General features: G+C 44.1%; 1 protein-coding gene across 1 annotated transcript in view; it reads right to left on the bottom strand.

The window, feature by feature from the left end:
* CCDC6 (coiled-coil domain containing 6) overlaps window positions 1-17,043 on the bottom strand; it is a 110,008-nt gene that overhangs the window by 10,648 nt on the left and 82,317 nt on the right. Inside the window, exons 5-7 of the mRNA XM_052639672.1 lie at window positions 13,084-13,244; window positions 7,264-7,420; window positions 3,724-3,824 (exon numbers count right to left, since the gene is read on the bottom strand). Of these exons, the coding sequence (XP_052495632.1) occupies window positions 3,724-3,824; window positions 7,264-7,420; window positions 13,084-13,244 (419 nt within the window). The remainder of the gene's footprint in view (window positions 1-3,723; window positions 3,825-7,263; window positions 7,421-13,083; window positions 13,245-17,043) is intronic.

Raw genomic sequence — 17,043 nt, 5'->3', positions numbered from 1 at the left:
GGTTTTCCCTATTGTCCTCTTCTGTTTCAGGAAGCCGTTTAGGATAGCATGTTCTACGCATAGTTGTCATGTCTCATTAGGCACCTCTTGGCTGAGATAGTTCCTCAAACTTCCTTGTTTGTTTATGACCGCGTCAGTTTTAAGGTGTACTGATCAGGTATTTTACAGACAGAGTGTCCCTCTACTGTCTGACACTTTCCACGTGGGGTGATGGGCTTTGGGGAGGAAGACCGCAGAGGTAAAGGGCTCTTCTCATAACATCGTATCAAGGGTGTGTGTGCGTTAAGTCGCTTCAGTCATGTCTGATTCTCTGCGACCCTATGGGCAGAGACCCTGTAGCCCACCAGGCTCCTTCGTCCATGGGATTCTCCAGGCAAGAATACTGGAGTGGGTTGCCATGCCCTCCTCCAGGGGATCTTCCTGACCCAGGGATCGAACCAATGTCTCTTATGTCTCCTGCACTGGCAGGCGGGTTCTTTACCACTAGTGCCAGATGGGAAGCCCTCATATCAAGGGGACATACTACCAACATGACTGACCACTGTCGATGTTGATCTTGATCTCCTGGCTGAGGCAGCACCTGTGAAGTTTCTCCACTATAAAGGTACTCTTTCCCTTCCTTCTCACACCGTATTCTCCGCAAGTCCTCATCTGCAGTCCACGTTTCGAGATCAGGGAGCTAGTTCCATTTCCATGAGGACAGACTATCTGCATCAATTATTTGGAATTCCTCTGTAATGAGAGATTTATCTCTTCTCCCTGTTTATTTACTTAGTCATTTATTTAGATCAGCGTGAACTGATGGATGTTTGTTTTCTGTTTGGGTTACAATCTACTATTACACCATTTATCATTCAAATGTCCAGCTTTGGCCTTTGGGAGCCCTTTCAGCTAGCTCCTGTGTCTCTAGGAACTATCCTTATCTTTGTGTTTTTTGCGCTTCTCCTTACTATGTTGGCATTACCGGAATGTCCACATTCATCTCATATATTCCCTGCCCCAGGCCCCAGAAACATACATTTCTCCAAAGAGCCTCAGTTCTTTTAACTCAAGAATGGAATTAGAAACCAAGATAGGGGCAGCAGCTATGTTTGTTGCTATGCAGTATAGATCCTTTTAAAAACTTCATTATTCCCCATGCCTGATGTAGGCACAGGAAAACATGCTAATTGGGAATGGCTTTTTCTTAGGCTATATAAAATAGTGAACAACTTCAAAAAAATTGCTGGAAAAAATAATCCTCTATATAATCCACATGTACAAGTCCACAGATAAACAAGAATCTTTCGTAAGTTCTATCAGGTTGTGAGATAGCCCTCAAAACATTCCACCAAGTTAATGAAAATACAAGACTGCCAATGTTAACCAGAAATGGTAAGGGAAGAAGAGCCAAAATACTTAAAATGGAAATGAAAACTATACAAACAGCATAGTTCCACTCAAGAAGTGATTAGATATTCATAATATTGAGAACCACAAATTCTTTCAATAAAAAATAAAGTGAAAAGAAAACTTGAAAATTCAGATGTTGCTCATATATTATGCATGCAACGGACTAGAGAGTATAGGAGTAATTCCACTGCCAAGAGGAGTTTATAATCTACTTTGATGATATTCTAGAATTGCAAAGATCGTACAACTGTTCTCACAAAAGCTGACTGAAATTTAAAAAGAAAAAATCTAGTTGTTACTTACTATGACGTAGTATTAATGGACAACCAACTAGCTTGTCTGTACAAGGAAGCCCCACGTTATAGCAACAGGGACAGCAAACGCCATAATTCTGTGCATGGACTAAATCTTTCTGCAGAGTATTTGTTACCATAGAAGTTAATATTCCAACCAAGGTCTCACTTTCGTTTTTGGTTTCTTCAGTGACCACAACACTACACTGAATGAATTAGAAATCACATGCATTTAAGTTTAAATAAATCAAAGAGAACACTAAATTATACTTAACATGAATCAGCATCAGTATGAGCTATAAAAGCCTTCCTCTTTCTTGCTTCTTCCTAACTCATGACTTTCTTCCCCATCAATAAATCAGAAAGCAAAGACGACCTTTATCCTCCTGGTAGTGAAACCCACATGCTCTTTGGGGAAACCTGAGAGGCAGCTTAGGAGGGAAGCTTCTGGAGAGATCTCAAGGCCACTGCAGAGCAGGAGAAACAGACTCAGGAACATCCTTTGGGGCAAGAACAAGTGACGATTGTGCTGCAGATTCACAACAGAAAGTCCTTCTGATTTGCAAACAGCCCCTCTTCACTCTGTCAGATGCCTGAGAGCGAGCCGGCCCCAAGTGGACAAAAGCGGCCACACTTTGTGCTGGGCTTTTAAAAAATGACCCTTCTAGAGATGTCCTTGGTGGGCCAGTGGTTAAGACTCTGCACTCACTCTGCAGGCGGCATGAATTCAATCCCTAGACAGGGAACTAAGATTCTGCATGCCACAGGGCTTGGGCAAAAACAGACAGACCAACAAGAGCCAAAAGGTGTGACCCCTCTTACAAAGAGTCATAGCAGCACAGCGCTGGGCTGGATCCCAAACTCACAAAACCAAGCCATTTCTGCCTCCTGCTATCCTCAGCCACCTGCCTGGCTGCGGCACTTGCCCTCTGTCAACCTGAAGGGCATCCATCCTTGGTGTCCCACGATCACAACAGACAAAATGAGATGACACCCCAACGTGAAGCTGTTTCACTGTCCCAGACCACAGAACCTTTATTGCTGCCACCCTTTTAAGCCGTCACCTCACTTTATTCTACTGTGAGACTGTCCCTCCAGCTCCCTTCCCCCCTCCCCCCCCGACTTTTCCCCCAACTCTGCTGAAAACCTGTTTACGAGCGAGCACAAGAAGGGCAGCCTGGACGCTTCAGTCATAAGACACAAGCCCTTGGCTGGCTACCTTTCCCTTCCTCCCTCCACTCACTGCCCTCCCTCCCTGCCTTCCTCTTTCTTCCCTGCTGGATCATTAATTTGCCCTCCTGGCCCGAGAATCCCATGCTGTGCGGGTATGGAGCCAGGGACCCCGGGGAGAGAGTTTTTTGGGGTCAGATGAAGACAAGCCAGCCTTTGAGGGGAAGGCTTCTGAGGAGCAAAGCCAGAGACAGAAGCAAAGCCAGTTCCTTCTTGCCCGGTCTGTGTCCCAGGGCTGAGGCCCACTCACCATCGCTGCAAACAGCAGGAGGCAGCCTGTGCTCGGAAGGACACAGGCCTTGGAAATAAGACATGCCCTGCCTCGCCACTTCCTGGCCATCTGACCAGTAGCTATGGAACCTCCGCATCACTGCTTCCTCAAATTTAATACAACATCTGCATTAATTATTCTGAAGATAAAAAGGAGATGGTGAATACAGAATATAACGAGAGAACCCATAATAAGCTTTGATGCATCTCAGAAAAATCTACCCAAGGTTCTTGTCAATTCATTGGCACCTAAAATCATAGTCAAAGATAGTCTTTTCACAAAGGTTTTTTAGAGCTAAATTACATTTTTTGGTTCCAGAAAAACTGAAGAAAACCACCAGCTGGCATTACAATATTTGTGCTTAAAAATTTGAAGCAAAGACTGTTGTGATGGTATCGATCTTTTTTTTTATGTTTCTGGACAACACATGACCCCTCTCTGTTTACAACTTCTATATGCTGGGAGGGAACGTATTCAGGGGTACCTAATAAATACAGCAGAAATGAGTCGCAGAGGCAGCCGAGAACACATACTCACCAGGTGATATTGGCCGGCTTGAACTGGGAGAAGGTGTGTAAGGGATCGGGCTGGACACAGTGCGAGGTCTTAATCCTTGTGCAGACATCTCGTTAAAATACCTAAGAGGCAGGATGACATGGTTAGCGCCGCCTGCCTCCCAGCAGTTCCTCAGAACGCTCCCCTGAGAAAATGTCAGACGCTCGCATCGTGAGCTAGAACTGAACGTGCAGAAGGTGCCGCTGTAGCGAGGACACGTGTATACTACAGGCGCCAGAGCCAGGCTACGGTGCTGCCTGGCACAGCACTCTCTGCAGGGGCGTGGGTGAGGGAACCCAGGGTGTCTTTACTCAGGATGGAGGCACAGAACAGTTATGTAGGAATTCCCTGCCCCTGTGCCAAGAATGAGACACAACCATGTGTGTGTGGTGTGTGTGTGTGTGTTACTTGTTCAGTCGTGTTGGACTCTGTGACTTCTGCCAGGCTCCTCTGTCCATGGGATTCTCCAGGCAAGAATACTAGAGTGAGTTGCCATTTCCTCCTCCAGGGGGACCGTCCCGACCCAGGGATCAAATCCAGGTCTCCCACATTGTAGACAGATTCCTTATGGTCTGAGCTACCAACGGGGCTCAGTGGCTACATGTAAATGCTATAATGGCTACATTAAATTGTTCCTTGAAAGGCCAACCCACACAAGCCCTCTGAGATGTATGTCATCAAATTAAAGGTACGTGGTTCCCTGAAGTGGATGTCAACTGTTTACAAGGCAGGCCTTGCTTAACAAACAGTCACATGTTTGAACGGGGGATGTAATAAAAGACACTCGGGTGAGTACCTCAGCAGGTCACACTGTGCGCGTCAGACTTCTTCCTGGATTCAGAAATCACATTAGACCTCACTCGGTGAACAAGCACAGAGAGCTGACGTGGGCGAATTTCTGCTTGAGAGACTCTCTAATAAGCGATCCTTCCCAGGCTTTCCAGCCAAAGGAAGGAACACGTGCAGACATGTCTACCCTAGAGGCAATCTTAGCCCAGATGTTTAATCAGCTCACATGAGGAACTTGAACACAGTTATTTCTAGGCTGGTTTAGTCAACGTGAAGAAAACAAGGCTCCCAAGTTTGGCATGCACCTGTCAAATTCTCCCTGCTCTCTTTAGTGTAGCCCACCATGGTGCTGCTAGACCAGACGCCTTGTAATTCTGCAGCCAGCAAGGCTACTAAGACCAGTTCTTGGTCTTTAAGGAATTAAACATATATAAGTCTCAAGTATCTATTTTCTTTCTCCCAAATGTGATATTGTCCCCAGTAGGGACAGCAGATGTCTTTATTGGGCAGCTGTACTTGACTCCTGATAATCCAACCTAAGAAAAGCAACAAGGACCCACTGCAGAGCACAGGGAAGTGCATTCAATATTCTCTATTAACCTATACGGAAAACGAATATGGACAAGAATAGATGGATGAATATGTGTTAGCTGCTCAGTCATGTCTGACTCTCTGCACTCCCATGGACTGTAGCCCACCAGGCTCTGCTGTCCATGAAATTCTCCAGGCAAGAATACTGGAGTGAGTAGCCATTCCCTTCTCCAGGGAAATCTTCCTAATCCAGGGACTGAACCCAGGTCTCCTGCACTGCAGGCAGATTCTTCACCATCTGAGTCACCAAGGAAGCCCAGATATCTGGATTTGTATAACTAAATCACCTTGCTGTATACCTGAAACAAACACAACGTTGTAAATCAACTATACTCCGATGTATGGCAAAACCAATACAGTATTGTAAAGTAAAATAAAGTAAAAAAAAAAAAAAGAGTGGGAGAGTGGGGCTGGGAGTCAAACCTTGTTTCTGATGCTACCATGCACACTGGACAAGTCAAAAAAAAAAAAAGAAAGAAAGAAAGGCAAAGCTTCTGCAGTAAATACCAATTCTGGGGAAAAATCGATTTTTGTCCAGAAGCCTCAAGTAGCCTTAGTGTTGTCACTGTAGTCAGAGAACTTGTCCCTCAGAGTGTGTCATGTTCAAAATTCAAAAACAGGGGATATATGTATACAAACAGCTGGTTCACTTAGCTGTACAGTAGAAATGAACAACAGTATAAAGCAACTATATCCCAATTTTAAAAAAAAATCAAGCACAGGGTGCTGTGTATATTAATACACCCTCTGCTCCATGTCTTCAGGTAGTTGCTAAAGTAGTAAGTTAACTAATATTCTAGCTGCTGTTTTTAGTCAAAACGGTTTTCAGAGGATAAGAATTTCAGGAAGAAGGAGACACTGTCAAAAACAGTGAAATTCAGAGTTAAGGATGACAGTTTTAGAATATAAACTTCTGAGAAAAAAAGACTCACTTTTATTCTCTTCAAACAAGGAAGATAGTTTTAAAAACAGATATAAGTCTGTTTTTATTAAAATATTTTAAATGATAAAAGTAGATCTTCATTGTAAAAAAATCATACATTTTTCATGAAATGATAATACTATCACTGCCCACAGTGAATTAATCAGAATGCCTATTAACCCTCCGGATCTGTTCAGTAAGAGAAATGGAGTGCTGATCTGCTAGAACTGTCCACGTGTGTTCAAACAACGTGCTCTGGTGTCAACAGCAAATATGAGTCATCACAGCCATTGGCAGACCCTGGTCAGAGACTGGCTGCCCAGCCCTGTCGGACGGCGGCTGTCTTAACAATCACCTCTCTTCAAAGTACAGGGCAGGAGGGTGCGTAGGAAAGGGAAGGCAAATCTGTCTAGCTAACCAAAGGATGACTCTCTTATCCCAACCCATTTCTCAATGGGATAATGAAGGGTCTTGATATTGAGGCCTGGGCAGATAAATGTATTTGTTTCATTTTTGAAAAGTAGCTGCGAAAAGGCTGAAAAGTCACCAAGTGTGTTAAAGCAAAACCTCTGGCTTTCAACAACTTTCGCCCATCTCTGGCAGACTCTTCCAGCCCCTGGACACATTTGCTTTCTCAGGCTGTACCATGCATGGCCTGCTTGTTTTTTCTGTGAACTAAGATGCTCCCACCCATACTCTTAAGGGCTTCCCCGGCGGCTCAGTAGTAGCAAAAGGAGACGCAGGTTCAATCCCTGGGTCAGGAAGGTTCCCTGGAGAAGGAAATGGCAACCCACTCCAGTATCCTTGCCTGGGAAATCCCATGAACAGAGAATCCTGGCAGGCTACAGTCCGTGGGGTCGCTAAAGAGTCGGACGTGACTTAGCAACTAAATCACAATCACCCATGCCCTAAAGAGACATGACAGGATCAGATGAATTCAACAACACGTCGATGCTGCCTCTCTACACCTGACCTGCCCCACGCCTCTCCTATCGGTAATTTGGGAAAGGCCATCTTCTTCATCTTTCTGTGTTTAGGGAGGATGGTCAATCGTCTTCATTCATCCCACTCTCGGCAATCACTTTGAGGTGACAGTATTCACCATGACAATAAATAGACGTTCCAGCCGTCTCCTACCACACCGCACAGGAGGTGAAGCGGGGCTGGAGGCTGGTGTTTGTTGCCGCCGTTCTCACGAGGCTTGCGGGAGGCGCACGCACCTTTCGTCATCCATCTCTAAGCTGGACTCGCTCTCGGAGAGCTGTCGACAGAGGGCCTCTCTTCTCTCCATCTCCCTCTGCAGCTTCCTCTGCAGCCTCAGGTTCTCCTCTCTCATGTGACGTTCCTCCTCCAAGTACTGCGCCATTTTCTCGGAATCTGAAAAGCCAGAGTTCTCGATTAAACCAAGGTCCGTGCAGTCACAGTTCACTCTTAAAAAGACAGGGCTGGCCCAGCCTCTGTGCCACAGACCAAGACCAAGACAGCCGTTCTCACTGCCCACACACAGGTGACATCTGGATTTCAAGTTAATTCCAAGTACCAAGGTTGATCAATGATCTGCACTTAGGAAAAAAAACCTGTGAAAAGCAGTGCTAAAGGGTTAGGCGGCATCAATCCCACTTCCTCGCCTTCTGAAGTGCTCTATGTCGAGGAAGGCATGCTGGAGCTACGTCTGGCCTGAGTGATTACCAGAGCTCTCACTACCTTGCTGGAGTGGAGAGGGGGAGGGGACTAGATAGGGAAATAAACTCAGCCCATGGGCTCCCCTCAGGGCAACAATTCTGCTGCCTGTCAACACCAGACACGCTGGGGCAGGTCATCTATGGGTGCACACCCAGAGATCACACTTGTTAGCACACCCCCAGTGCAAGTGGTGGGGGTGGGGGTGGCGGGGAGGGGGCTGAACATGGAGAGCCTGTGTAGTCAATGAGCTAGGTAACAGTTATAAATCTTTTTATAAAACCAGAAACTGACGTAGTAAGCACTATGTGATCAACCTTTCCGATCAGTCTAATTCTGGGTGTATGTGTTACTGTCTCCTCACTCGTGCAGTGTTTTGGAGGCAGACAGCAACTCAAGACCTGCGTGCCGCCAGGTTCTGGGGATGGCTCTTGCTTATGACAAGTACCCCTTCCGCAGGAGCTGCCCCAGATGTGGTGCAGTCAGAACTAATCGGCCCCAGTGTTAGACGCTCTAGAATCAGGCTGAACCCACCAGATTACCTCTTGGAGGAATCTGAAATGTGCAACCAACATCTTCCTAGGGCTTTGGAATCCCCTTCTGCTGAGCTGTCTGCCCTCCGGAGTGACTCTGCAGGATTCTGTGGCATCCTTGCCACCAAAGGTAAAACATGACCCTCTGCCCTTTCCCGGTTTACCCTAGGCAGACTTCCCCCCTTTCCTGGTTTACCCCAGACAGAATGTGTTGCTACTAAGTAACGAAAATAACCTTCATACAAAACTCAGTGTTTACTCATCTTCTTGGGTCCTTCATTCCCCGCCCCCCACCCATAGCCCCCCGTCTCAGCCAAGGAACTTGGGAAAAGTACAATCTCCACCTACTTCTCTTTTCCGAAAAGTACTTACAAGTTTAGAGTGGCCGTGACCACGTCTAACAGATAGTCCTACAGGATACTACCGCATATTATCAGTCTGGTTCAAATTTAAGGAAGGAAGGCAGTGACTGCTACCCTGACAATTTCTCTCCCATAAACTGAACCTATTTTGACTCCCAAGTCTACCAAATTAGTTCCAGTTTTACATAACTCAATGGAGGTCTGGCATTTTTAGCAAATAATGACTTTTGATAAGTACTCAATGATTTCCAAGAGACCATCGTGACAGAATGCATCCAAGTTCTCGAAAATCCTTATTTTAGAAATTCAAATGAAAACACCCAAATTATCAAACACTATTATGTGCACTAAATGCTAAATCTCTTGGCTGTTTTCAGTCTAACCAGAAACCCTGCTGTCTAATCCAGATGCAAAAATCTCCTTAATTGAAGGCATGCTGGGAAAATATTTACAAAGTACACTTTTATTATAAATGATTAAAGGTATTTCATCCAAAATATGTTCAGGGGCAGAATTTTTCACTTGCTCTATCAGCCTCTTGGAATATTTATTGTTTCTACAACGAGAGGGGCAGCTGTCAGAGCAAGTTGCCTTTCTTTTCCATAAAGAGAACTGAGGATTCGTAAGGCTTTGAGAATAATTATTTAAGAGGAAACCCTGTCTTTCAAAGAAAAATGGCAATCCTTTAGCATCTGGGGAAACCAGCAGGGGGGATCCTTAAACAATAAGCTATAGACAAGAACATCAGTCACCAGGAGCGATGGCTGAAAAGACTGCCTGGCAGTTTGGCAATTAACCCAGAAGCCAGAGGCACAGAGAAGGCACCAGGCCCACAGCCTCTGGGTGTGAGAGACCTAGGCACAGATGGCTGAGACCGTGGCATTCCTTGGCTGCCCTCTACCGGCAGGTCGCCACACCTGATTTCACGGGGCTGGGTTTACTCTTGGGTCTTCCCTGGTGGCTCAGATGGTAAAGAATCTGCCTGCAATGTAGGAGACCTGGGTTCAGTCCCTGGGTCAGGAAGATCGCTTGGAGAAGGAAATGGCAACCCACTCCAGTATTCTTGCCTGGGAAATCCATGGACAGAGGAGCCTGGCGGACTACAGTCCATGGAGTTGCAGAGTTGGACATGACTGAGCAACTAACACTTCATTTACTCTCAGGAGTCATCCTCTTTCTCCCACACTGAGCTCCCTAAAGCTTTGAAGTCACAGCTTATACTTCTGCCATCTTCAGCCACCTCACAAATTCAGTCAAAATTAGTGTCAACTGAAGGTGATTTCTAGTCTCCCAAAAGATGGTTCCTATATGATCCTAAGGTGGCCTGTACCTGGCTTTTTTTTTTTTTTGGCTGGTACATGGGATCTTACTTCCTGGACGAGGGGTTGAGCCCATGTCCCCAGCACTGGCAGCAACCTAAACATTGGACCACCAGGGAAGTCCCAAAGCCTGTACCTTCTGCATTCCCTTTCAAGTTTATGGTAAGAAAATACTCCTGCCCAGATTCCATCCAAACCAATGGAATTAAAATCCACGAGGATGAAGCCTCTCCACTGGTCTACAAAAACTCCCCTGAGGCTTCTAACGTTCATCCAGAGTTGAGAGCCATTTGGAGAGAGGTTCAAGCTCAGACTCAGCTTGACTTAGAAAAAGGCCCAAGTGCCCTAGGAGCTTTCAAACGGAACTAGATTATACGACCCAAGGAGGCAGATGCAGGTGGATGAGGAAAGTCTCATGAACTCATCCTCTAAACCCAACCTAAACCAGCTGTGAGCAGCTAGGAGCCACACGCAGCTGCTTCAGGTCAGCTTTCCCTGTCCTCACAAAATCCAAACAGCATTTATAGAGGCCTCTGCTGATATCCAGTCTCTCCAGGGACCAAACATTGCAGTAGCAAGGAAGTAGAGGAAATAAGATATCCTTCCCAAATTTATTCCAAAAATGTTGTCTGGGGAACAACAAGGCAAGTATACACAGGAAAGAAAAATACACTCGAAAGATTTCAGAAAGGGGCTAAAAGACCTTTGCCTGTCCAACACAGCAAAAACTCAAAAAACACCCAAACCTAAAACAACTAACTCTTGAGAACTCTTTGACTTGTTTTCACGGAATACACATCCATGGTGATTCCCAAACTGGGGGTACGTGATCAGAATTGCCTTTATTAAAAAAAAAGATACAGATGACAAGGCTCCACCCCTAGAGTAAGCCCAGAAGCCTGTATAGGGTTAGACAGGATGGTGGCCTCCTACAGAAGTCCACATCCTACTCTCTGAAGCCCGTGGCCGCGCTGCCTGACGTGGCAAAAGAAACCTGTCGACATGGTGAGGTTAAGGACCCTGAAATAGGAACTCATCCTGGATTATCTGGGTGGGTCCGATGCAGCCCCAGGGGCTTTAAGGGGAGGGCAGGAGGGTCAGAGTGAAAAGATATGACAAGGATGGTAGAGGTGCGAGTGGTACCCATGCAAAGGAGGAGTCATGAGCCAAAGAATGCAGACACCTTCAGAAGCTGGAGCAAGCAAGCAAGCAGTTTCTCCTTTCGAGCTTCTTATAAGGAAATGAGCCCTGCTGACACCTTGCTTTTAGCCCAGTGGACCTGTTTTGAACCCAGACCTCCAAAAATTGCAACATAATAAATTGGTGGTGTTTTCAATCAGTGAGTCTGCCACTTTTTTCTTCTTCACCATCCTAAGTGTGGTTGAATTTTCTCCTCCCCATGTCTTGCTTCTCATGAGACTTTTGGGGTCAAGCGATTCCTGGCCAAGAAACAAGAGCAGAATTGTCCCACTCCCCAAAGGATTTGAATGAAAACTGGTAATAAAATCAGGTCCAATTCCAAGAGAAGACATGGGAGAAGAACCAAGCTGGGTCTCAGGAGCCTCACACATGAATGGCACACATTTATGCTGTGTCAAGGTCACTTCCATCCTACCATATCACTTGCATCTCAACCACACAACTGCTGTCTGAACAGCCCGCATGAGTTCTATAGAAGAGATGGAATGGCTGGCTCTCCTGTTGTGTTTCTCAGCTAGTACTCTATCTTACTAATAAATATGTGAGATCTTTTGTTGGAAATAAAATAAATGACTAAGTTTGTGCTCATTTGTTAACAGCAAGCAATAGGACACGTAACACACTGTATTTCTTAAAGGTTCCCAAGATGACCTTGATGTCCCATCCCATCACAGTACTGGACTAAAGCTTGCAACACTTCAGAGAAGAAAACATAAAGATAAGAATCACTGAAAATTTAAATGTGCACTTCATCTGACTCAGCAAGTCCATGCCCTGGAGTTTACCCTGAAGGTATTCTTACACAGGTATCAAAATATGGGTACAGAGATGTTCTCTGTGGTTGCACATGGCAGCTCAAAGGGGTCTGTTGATAAGAGATGAATTAAGTAAGCTACAGCATATCCATACTATCAAATACTGCACAGCCTTTAAAGGAGGAGTAAGGCAGTTCTGTATGTATTGGCAGGGGAAAAATTGCAAGAGATAGTGAAAAGAGAAAAATGCAAAAAAAAAAAAAATGTTCATTGTGCTACTATTTATATAAAAGAAGTCTACACACACACACACACACACACACACACATCTGAGGACTAAATTAAAAATGTGTTAATTGTGAAAATTTGGGGGGCTGGGGGTCAGGGGTGAAAGAGACTTATTTTTTCCCTGCATACTTTGTACTGTATTATCTATTCAAATAAATTTGAACAGTCTAAAAGCTGAAATAGGAGAAATGCAAGCAAATACACAGTGACCAATCACGTATCCAGAAATTAGTTCCTTTGCTTTCCAAAAATAAAAAGAATATACTTCAAAAGCATTGATTCGTCAAGTACCATGAACAACTGTTAGCTGAGGCCCAATTTTGGTAGTAAAGAAGATAAATACTCTTCTCTGCATTAATGCTCCCAAAGTACACTGAGGCCTCCAGCATCGCTTCTGTTAGCACCATCTAAGAGATGAATACCAAGGAGCTGGTGAGAAGGAGTACTACCTCTGATATAAAATAGATAACTAATGGGGACCTACTGTATAGCGCAGGAAGCTCTCTATTCAATATTCTGTAATGACCAATATGGGAAAAGAATCCCCCAAAACGGATTACTGATTCACTCCGCTCGCTGTATAACAGAAACTGATACACACTGTCAATCAACTATCTTCCAAGCAAAATTAATTAAAAGAAAAGAAATAGTGCCTCTGATCCTGGACCCTTCTGAAATTATGTGATTTTCTAGTATTCTTAACTATCTGCCCTGCCCTATTATAATTTTTTTAAAAATAAACTATTCCAGGATGACAGACATAGAATTATGTACTGCCAGTGAAACACAGTGTGAATGCAATTTATGCAGATTCAAGGGGAAATCCATGTGTTTAATCAGACTCTCTCCTTGGTACGTGGGTTGCTTCTGTGGGCAGACGGCCAGTGGCAGCCAGCTACGTACGCTGCAGCTGGGCCGCTCTCAGCTGCTTCTTCAGCCTCTCCACTTCATTCTTTAGAAACCGGATGTGTCTCATCATGTTTTCTGGAGAGTCGATCTCCATGGAGATGTCTCTAGGCGATGGCGGAGCGGACACCGGCTGGTCTAATTTCTCCTGCAGGATTCTTCAGTGAAAAGAAAAGTCCAACAATGAAAGACAGTTTGTCTTTAAAAGATAACACACTGATGTGATGCTCACCATCACCTATTTTAAAAATAGATAAATAAATTCTTCGTAATTGAAAAATCAATAGAGACAAAACCACACATTCTAGCTGGGAGGTTTGTTTTAACAGCATGCTCATATTAATCACCAAAATTCACTGAATTGTTTGACTCCTCTGCCCATCTTCCAGTACCTTCAATCAGCCTTACCTGACAGTCAAGTCAAAGGACAGAGCTGAAGAATCCACCTTCCCTTTCTTCCTATTAAATGGCCACTGGTAATTAAGCCTTACATAAAAAACTCTAACACTGGCTTCTGCTTATCATGCCGGGCATACCCTGGGCAGTCAGGATGATTTGCTGACTAAATGGTCCACATGTTGGGCTTGAGGGAATGGAGACTCTGGAGGAATTTCCTCTCAGTGCTTTTAGTTGAAGCTTTAGAACTATAGATCATGAATCTTTTTGGAGGGTTGTGTCAAGTAGAGAGATACACTTCTCAACTTCCCTCCTGAAAAACCAATCCTAAGATTTCCCTGATCCAGTGGCTAAGACTCTGTACTCCCAATGCAAGGGGCCCAGGTTCGAACCCTGGTCAGGGAACTAGATCCCACATTCAACTAAAGATCCTGCTTGCTGCAACTAAGACTTGGCACAGTCAAATAAATTAAAAAATAAACATTTTCAAAAAGAAAAAACAAGGGCAAGGCTAACTGGATGGAAGCCCCTTTGCTTCTGGCCACAGCAAAAGTAAAGAGTTAAAGACAAAACCAAAAAAAAAAAAATGTACTGGGTTAATAAGTGGTGGTGCCACCTTCTCTATCAATTATTTTTAGTCTGAAGTACATAAAGCTCTAATATTTGACAAAATGACAATTTCATAAAGTTCCATGCAATAATCTGGTATTTATATATATATATAAAACCTTCCACTGCTTTCTTCAAAGAAAGATTGACTGACAATAGACCTATCTGCCTCCTTTTTATAAACTGCTGGTTAAGTTTTTGGTTTAGTTTGGTTTTTACCTTTGAGTTTATCCCTTGCTGAGAAAATTAGTTGGTTAAATACTGTAATGGTCTCTCCATCTATTAGATGAAATAACTTTTCATGATTCAATTTATTAGTACTACTATAATAAGGCAAAACATAACTGATTCAACTACTGCTGGAACAATTCCATATAGGTACACCCTGGATCTTCACTTTTTTTAAAAGCCTGTGGAAGATTCCCTGGAGAAGGGCATGGCAGCTCACTCCAGTATTCTGGGCTAGAGAACTGGATGAACAAAGGAGCCTGGCAGGCTAGAGTCCATGGGCCGCAAAGAGACACAACTGAGCAACTAACACACAACCCACACGTGAATCTGTTTTGCAGATCTCGAGATGAACTCAATCTATGGTTATTCATCCAAATCAAATATTTATGACAAATATTTCTGGTCAGTAAACTAAAGTTCCTAGTGAAGTAGGTGAATGAATATTTTCAAGAAGTTTCCTTTCTATACCCAAACACACATCCCATCTACAGAACTTCCCTGCCATTGGCCCTGTTCAACTCACCCCAAAGCACACAGTGCTTAAATCTAAGGGCCCCACCAGATCTTTTTTTGGTGGGGGACTGTGTGGCATAACATGTAGGATCTTGGTTCCCCAAACAGGGATTGAACCCATGCCCCTTGCACTGAGAGCTCAGAGTCTTAACCCCTGGACCACTGGGGAAGCACTCCCACCCCAATTCTTGCACAAAGGGATTCTAGATTACATGTGTTGCTGAGTTTTTCATATCCATGTACATGTATTTAACAGCAAAAACACTAACCTTAAATATGTACAAGTAAGTCTATAAAAAAAAAAAGTTTTGTAGACTTTAAGTCTTAAAACGCAAAGATGATCATTTTGCTATTAAAACCTCAGCCTTCCTCATGAAGGACGCTGTAGAGATATGTGATCAGTCATGGTACACAGCACACATCCTAAGCAGTTCAGAAAATAACTGGGGAAGCGAGTTCAATATGGTAGAAGTTGCAATTGAAGTTATCCTTCAGAACTACTCAGGAGTGGACAATAGCGCCTTCACTAATTTCTTCATAGCCTCCAACATCAAATGAAAAGAAATTCTACCAGGACAGCAAGAGGGGAGTATAAAGATGGACCAACAGAAGGATAGTTCAGTCTAGCTGCTCAGTCATGTCCGACTCTTTGCGACCCCATGGACTGAGGCACACCAGGCTTCCCTGTCCATCACCAACTCCCAGAGCTTGCTTGAACTCATGTCCACTGAGTCGGTGATGCCATCCAACCATCTCATCCTCTGTCATCCCTTTCTCCTCCCACCTTCAATCTTTCCCAGCATCAGGGTCTTTTCCAATCAGTCAGTTCTTCCCAGCAAGTGGCCAAAGTATTGGAGTTTCAGCTTCAGCATCAGTCCTTTCAATGAATATTCAGGACTGACTTCCTTTACAATTGACTGGTTTGATCTCCTTGCAGTCCAAGGGACTCTCAAGAGTCTTCTCCAAAACCACAGTTCAAAAGCATCAATTCTTCGGCACTCAGCTTTCTTTATACTGCAACTCTCACATCCATATGTGACTACTGGAAAAACCATAGCTTTGACTAGATGGACCTTTGTTGGCAAAGTAATGTCTCTGCTTTTTAATATGCTGTCTAGGTTGGTCATAGCTTTTCTTCCAATTCCAAGGAGTAAGCGTCTTTTAATTTCATGGCTGTAATCACCATCTGAAGTGACTTTGGAGCCCCCCAAAATAAAGCCTCTCACTGTTTCCATTGTTTCCCCATCTATTTGCCATGAAGTGATAGGACCAGATGCCATGATCTTAGTTTTCTGAATGTTGAGCTCTAAGCTAACTTTTCCCCTGTCCTCTTTCAACAAGAGGCTTTTTAGTTCTTCTTCACTTTCTGCCATAAGTGTAGTGTCATCTGCGTATCTAAGTTTATTAACATTTTCTCCCAGCAATCTTGATTTCAGCTTGTGCTTCATCCACCCTGGCATTTCGCATGATGGACTCTCCATAGAAGTTAAATAAGCAGGGTGACAATATACAGCCTTGACATATTCCTTTCCCAATTTGGAACCAGTCTCTTGTCCCATGTCCAATTCTAACTGTTACTTCTTGACCTGCATACAGATTTCTCGGAGGCAGATCAGGTGGTCTGGTATTCCCATCTCTTTAAGAATTTTCCATAATTTGCTGTGATCCACAGAGTCAAAGGCTTTGGCATAGTCAATAAAGCAGAAGTAGATGTTTTTCTGGAACTCTCTTGCTTTCTAATTTGATCTCTGGTTCCTCTGCCTTTCCCAAATCCAACTTGAACATCTGGAAGTTCACGGTTCATGTACTGATGAAGCCTCATTTGGAGAATTTTAAGCATTACTTTGCTAGTGTGTGAGATGAATGCAACTGTGCGGTAGTTTGAACATTCTTTGGCATTGCCTTTCTTTGGGACTGGAATGAAAACTGACCTTTTCCAGTCCTGTGGCCACTGCCGAGTTTTCCAAATTTGCTAGCATATTGAGTACAGCACTTTAACAGTATCATCTTTTAGGATTTGAAAGAGCTCAACTAGAATTCCATCACCTCCACTAGCTTTGTTTCTAGTGATGCTTCCTAAGGCCGACTTGACTTCACATTCTAGGATGTCTGGCTCAAGATGAGTGATCACACCATCGTGGTTATCTGGGTCGTGAAGACCTTTTTTGTTTAGTTCTTCTGTGTATTCTTGTCACCTCTTCTTAATAT

This window comes from Budorcas taxicolor, chromosome 5 (assembly GCF_023091745.1).
Source record: "Budorcas taxicolor isolate Tak-1 chromosome 5, Takin1.1, whole genome shotgun sequence".
NCBI classification, from domain to species: Eukaryota; Metazoa; Chordata; class Mammalia; order Artiodactyla; family Bovidae; genus Budorcas; species Budorcas taxicolor.
This window is presented reverse-complemented; position numbering and strand designations above follow the sequence as displayed.